Here is a 6,651-nt window from a genome sequence, read left to right as displayed (position 1 = left end):
ATTGAATCTAATAAATATATATTTTATTAATTTTGTAAATTTGTTTATTCTTTTCCTTTAATTTTATTTTATATAGTTTATTTTATTTTATCACAACTGGTAAATTTTAACATGATAAAATTTTTAACAAATAGTGACTGTGATAAATGATTTTAATGTGAATATTGACTAATTAGAAATTGTTGTTTTGTCCAGGGCAGAATTGCCTGCATGGAGTTAGAGTTTTTAAGTCATATAGTTCTAAAATTGTATTAAGTAGATTGTCCCTGAGGATGGCCGGATTGGCCGAAACGTCGGACTTATAAGAAAAATAAAATGTGTTGAGACTAAAATGGATAGTAATTAAATTATTTATTTAAAAAAAATAACCAGTCTCAATAAAGTGTTTAAGATTATAAATTAAATAATTTATATATTTTATTAATTTTGTAAATTTGCTTATTATTTTTATTTAATTTTATTTTGTCCTGAAAGACACTTTTATTTTAATTTCTATTCTGTATTTCATTTTGAAGGTTTTGTTTTGATTTTACGATTATGTTTAAAAAATGTTTATATTCCAAATAAATATTTATATTTCGAGTCAGTTCGTTTTTTGTTCTTTAAAGTTTCCCTTCGAAAAGACTTTGTCAATTTGTGTTGGCTTTAACAGTATCAATCATTCAACTGGGCTGGAGCAAAAAATTATTACCACTGACTGCTCTCACATTTTTTCTTTTACTTTATTAATAGACTTATACCTAATAGACTATAGATAAAGATGCTTTTGTCTTCAATAAAAAAATAATAATAATATTTGATAAAAACTTACATGAATAGCTTCTGGAAAATTGTTTCTCATTTGAGATAACATATTTGTTAGATGCTCTTCTTTCACTTCCTGCAATGATCGGGTCTTTCCATTAACAGCTATTTGGTCCATTCTTAAAAAAAAAAAAAAAATTATATGTAAATTAATTTACTTGTAATAAACTCTATTATTTTTTTTTTAAAATTATACTAAAGAACAAATCAAAAAAAAATCCTTAATGCCCAAGGTAAGGGATGTACGTTTTTCATTTACACATGCTAACTAAGGGTCTCTGAAACGTACATTTATGAAATATATCCGAGTTGATACACAACCATTGGGCTGAAAATTTTTAATTATGCATTATATTATATTTGAGGAAGAAGATAATCGGGAATGCAGTCAGAAAAAATACACAAATAAACAAATGTTATGTGATTGTGCTGACGTTTCGAGCTGCATTTCAGGCCCTCATCATTGTCGCTTAGGCAGAGGTTCAGTTTACAGACTAAATTTTATTTTATTTGTCAATTACGACCCCTTCCCCCCACACGGCGAGCCAATCTGTATTGTACAAATTATATAACGGTTCATTTAATTGTACTACTCGTTGCTCAAATTGTATAACTATAATTTACATGTGTTCTGTAGTTAAGATTGTATTATTTTTTTTTTCAATATTGTGTAAGAAGAGAAAAAATAAAAATTTTCAAAGATAAATTTATTAAAAAATAAATTTATTAAAAAATAAATTTATTTTGGAAAATATATGTATATATAGTTGACCGTAAAAATTGATATATAAGAAGATGGTCAGGGTAGCGGTCAAAAGAGAAACAAAAATAGTTTACAACTATTTATTTTCCGACGTTTCGCCCCACTTTGCAGGGCTTCATCAGGGTAAAAAGATACAAAATGATTCAATGATAAGAATAAAAATACAAAAATAAGATACAATTGTACAAACAGACATCTGTACGTCTTATGGTTCCTAAGATATATATTTTTCATAAATCAAAATTTTTGTTCGAAGTACTAGAAATCAACATTTTATGAACTTAGTTTGTCTAATATAATGAAAACTACTAATCCTCTAGGATAAACATCATTAACTACTCTTTAGTGCATTAAACTAGCTTTAATTGGAGTGACAATAGACCTCTGTACGTCTAATGGTTCCTTAGGTAAAGACTTCAATAAATTTTAAAGTGTAGACTTTTCAAAAAAGTCTTCTAAAATACCTTTAATTTTGTTTTTGTGGAATACATATCTCATTGTTGAAACTAATATTAAATGTAGAAATATGAAAACATTTGATAATTAACTAAAAGAGAAAACAGTTTTCCCGGAGCTTGTTAGGGCAGACTATGAAATCGGAAATAACTGAAAGCGTCCATAGTTTAGGGCTCTTGGATTTACATAATCCGAATTTTCCGGCGCTTTTTTCATTTTATATAAAGTCGGGGTCGGGGGTCTCATTTTTGATGCCACGTCTGCAATGCCACCCCAGCCTATGCACCATGCAAGCTAGGACCTGATCTGTCCTTACCATCACGCCAGAGTCCAGGACATGCAGGCCAGCCACCGATCGAAAGAGACGTTTTTTACGGACACTGACGAAAAGCACATGGTTTTCACCATTTCGCCTACCGCACACCTGGACAAGGGAAGCGGCCGTAGGACGCAGAAGTAACCGCAGCAGAGAGACTTCCATCCCTGTCGCCAGATAAGCCATATTCATTTATTTATGAGACCAAATCGATTTATACTTAACATCATAATAATTTTCATTAAACTAACACACTAACACGATTAGCCCCTCCAGGGAATCATGCATTTATTAGAAATAAATATAAGTGATATTAATGAGCAGAAAGTCTCATAAATTTCAACCCCTCTTTTACCGCACTAATTTAAAAAATATTTCCAACATACTTTCGGGACACCTGAAGGAAGACACGGACAGATCCCGATACAAGGGCTTTGTTATGTTTCGTTAACTCCATCTTGACAAGAGACTTACTTGGAATCCACACACAAGACTGAAACGACAAGAAACTGCTCGTAGATTTCGATTGCTACAACACTTCCTTGACAAACTGTCTAAACTTCCCATTCACTACAAAAAATTATTGTACACTACGATAATCAGCATCCAATCCTTACAATCCAAAATCCTACGTAAAATCATTGGTGCTCCTTATTACGTGACAAATAAACTCATTCACAAAGACCTTAACATCCTATTCGTTGCAGATTTGGTCCAAAACAGATATGCGTCTTTTCATTCCAAACTCCTTAACCATCCTAACCCATTAATGCTTAATCTTTCATCCTTCTGCTTAATCTCCACCAATGGGTGGTTCCTTCCCAAGAGACTATTCAAGTGAATATGAAACATGCAACATAGTTACTTATTGTATTATTTTGTACAGTTGTAAATTACATTAAATAAATAAAAATGTTTCGTTAAACGATCGAATTCTAGGCAGGATCGTTTTCCACAACTCGATTAACCCCTAAATACGTATTCTATTAGTAATAGAAAAATAGGAAGGTTTAATTTTACATATTTGAAAAAAATAAACTTCTTAAATTGTTAATGATAATTAACAATGTTAATAATTATAACAATATTCAGATTTTAATATTATAAAAACAAGCTGACCCGGTTGAAAAACAAATGATTCGCTTTTTTTTTTTTTTTTTTCGATCCCTCTAAAACAGAAAAACATTAAATTAATAAGTAGCATTACGTATGGTTACATAACTCAGATTAGATACTACCTGTTTATACAGGTGGCACTTGAAGGTCTACGGTGAAATACTTATTATGAAATACTCGAAGGGGGCCTCTTTCGCTATTGTTATAGAAGATGACATTTGTTATTAGCACTTCAAGAAACCCTTAACGAAATCATTAATATATTTTTCTTTTTTATCGGAAAGAGATCAGCTCACTGTGTAGTACTATACAAGTATATTTGTACTATATTAAAACAATTGAGATAGGCTGACCTATCAAAGTGAAGATTTTTTAGGAGTGAAAAAAAATGTTGATATTCACATTGGAAGAAGGTAGTTGATCGTGTGAAATTGATTGTAGGAAGATAGTCCGAGTACGGTCAATAAAGCTATCAAAATAGTAAAAGAAAACTACTTATTGTTAACCAACGTTTCAGTCCACTTTGCAGGGCTTTATCAGAGCTGTCATTTTGAAGCAAAGATGACAATTGAGTTGTCCATTATTTTAGTACCTTTATTGACCGCCACCCGGACTGTTTTCCTACAAAGTTGGTATACGTTTTTAGCACCTCAAGAAATTCTTAAATTGTTCAGCAACATTACCCCGAACCATAATATTTTGTAGATATTATATAACTTTATAGAATCAGTAATACTTTTTTTCTTATTCCTCCGAAAAAGTGAATCGATTGGTGTACAATAACCGTGAAAAATCTAGTTCCTCTTGAGCTACAAACAAAAAACGCTTAATTTTGTTCATAACTGTTTTCCGACTGGGGATTCGGTAATTTCCGTATCTTTCAATGTTTCCATGGCGACAGGGAATATTTTGAAAAAAAACTGCACGTAAAAAGATCCAGTTATTCAAAAGTTTATTGTGGAAAAAGGTTCGACATTTACCTTATAAATCTATATAAATATAAATTTTTCTTGCGAAGACCATGATCAAGATCTCCTTTTCTTCAGCCCATGTGAGGGTCCAGGCTTCCGATCCGTAAGTGATTCGAACATTATGTATTGCTATGTATCGAGGCATTAGCCATTATTACAACAATATGTCGTTTATTAAGATTTTTCGCCATCTGTCCCTAAACCTGTTCAGGTAGGAGTCTTTCGAGGAACCTGGACATATACACATCTGTGTTTAGTTTGTCACATTCCCTTATTAGATCTACCAATACAAGTGTTAAAACAAAAACGACAGGTTTTGACGAAGGACCAGAATAAAATTAAGCAGGTGCAGGCCCTTCCTGGACATGTCAAACTTTACCACCTCCTCTCGGGCCTGGGCGGGACGCCTACCTAGTGAACATTCTGTCACCTATGGCCAATGAGGAATTAGATTAAAAAATAAGGTAAGTGGGAGAAAAGGGACAGGAGAACTAGACCAGGAAAAAGTGCAGTGAAGAGAAAGACTTAGACGAGAGAGGACTAGGCTTGAGAGAGGAGCAGAAGAAAGGCAAGATGCACTTCGACCAGACGAAGTCGTAAGAAAAACCATGAGACCTGGACATCCCTTATGGACAAGACGACACCTACGGAACTACATCTCACGGCATGAATCAGCAGCAATAAGTATAAATTAAACAATAAGTAATAATCGATATTTTATGGCAACCATTTATCTGAATCATTACAATGAATTTAATAATTGCAATAAATTGTATTGTAGTACTATACAATAATGTACAATAATGTAATTCTAAATACTTAGTCACTTTATGTAGTATATATACTATTATATAACCCAATACCACCCCTTACTATATTTTATAATTAATGGTAACAACATTTAATAAAAGGTATTTAATTGGTAAACTGGTAAACACACTAATAGCCTTCGGAAAAGAATCCAATTATAATTGTACTTTTTACAGGGCTCAATATAAATTAATTAAATAACTTATTTTTGGATGATTGCCTTCAGCGATTATCCTGGCATCCCGATAAATCCCGAACAGTACATAGCAATATGTGTGTGGTAAGGAGATTATCATTCTGAGTCATGAAGAAATAGCAGTTTAGGATTAATTTATTCTCAAGGTAGTAAATGAAATTTGTGTGTACCAAATTTTCGTTAAAAAAATCTTTATGATGGTAAGTTTAATTTTACCCTATGATATAACACCTTTGTTTGACTGTGAGAGTTTTAGTAGCTCATCATAAATATAGGTTCCATCCATTAATTTATATTTATTTTACATTGTTTAGTATGCAATCAAATATGGCAATGGAAAATGAGTTTAAACTCTCGGCAGCCTAATCTGCAAGTAACATTACCACGGCATTCGGGTGAAGGTGTTAGAAACATTTTCGACTGGTGACGATGATGAACTTAGGCTTACTGTAGGAGCAAACAGTTAAAGAACTTGCAGAACAACTGAATACAAGTGCATCGACAGCTTCTCGGCACATACAGACCATGGCTAAAGCAAAAAAGGTAGATCTATGGTACCTTATGAAGTGGCAGGAGCTGAAGTGTTATGAGACAAACGTTTCACTGCTTGCTAGGCAAAAAATGAGCCTTATCTCGAAAGGTTAATCAGGTATGATGGAAATAGGATTATATATGATAACAGGTGTCGGTCAGGTAAGTGGGTAATTATCGACAAAAGACCGGGTCACATGATGAAACCAAATATTCATCAATAAAAAAAAATAGTTTCTCTGTAGTGGTCAGTGGCTGGAGTAATTCATTTCTCCTTTTTACCCAGAAGTGAACCTATCACCAATGCGGTATGCTAATCTGAATTTTATTTAATCATATATAAAAAACTACTCCAATGAAGAAAAACGTCATAAACTACTTTATGGCACATTAAATTTGTGTGCTAAAAGGTATCCATCTGTTGATGGGTTCCTGAGATATTGATTTCTTAAAATAAGAATAGCTCTGTTAGGGCTCATAATTTGACAAATTTACTCTACTTTAAATGATTTTCTATTATGTTTTTATTTTGATGATTTTAAAATTAAAGAACTCAGAATGAAAAATTATTTTGTTTTATTTGTTTTTAATTTTTAGACCTGTCGATTTGTGTTGTTGTTGATTGTTGCTTAAAGGCGTAAAACCCTCTGGTCATCAACGCCTATGGGATGATAAAAGTAAAAAAAAA

At 32.2% G+C, this 6,651-nt stretch overlaps 1 protein-coding gene across 1 annotated transcript in view; it reads right to left on the bottom strand.

Annotated features, from left to right (window-relative positions):
* LOC106692838 (uncharacterized) overlaps nucleotides 1–6,651 on the bottom strand; it is a 30,130-nt gene that overhangs the window by 17,460 nt on the left and 6,019 nt on the right. The window contains exon 2 of the mRNA XM_014439038.2: nucleotides 812–923. Within this exon, the coding sequence (XP_014294524.1) occupies nucleotides 812–922 (111 nt within the window). The 5' untranslated portion in view covers nucleotide 923. The remainder of the gene's footprint in view (nucleotides 1–811; nucleotides 924–6,651) is intronic.

This window comes from Halyomorpha halys, unplaced genomic scaffold (genome assembly GCF_000696795.3).
Source record: "Halyomorpha halys isolate HHAL.00 unplaced genomic scaffold, Hhal_1.1 Scaffold73.1, whole genome shotgun sequence".
In the NCBI taxonomy this organism is placed as follows: domain Eukaryota; kingdom Metazoa; phylum Arthropoda; class Insecta; order Hemiptera; family Pentatomidae; genus Halyomorpha; species Halyomorpha halys.
Note: the sequence above shows the minus strand (reverse complement) of the source record. Positions and strands in the feature narration are given on the sequence as shown.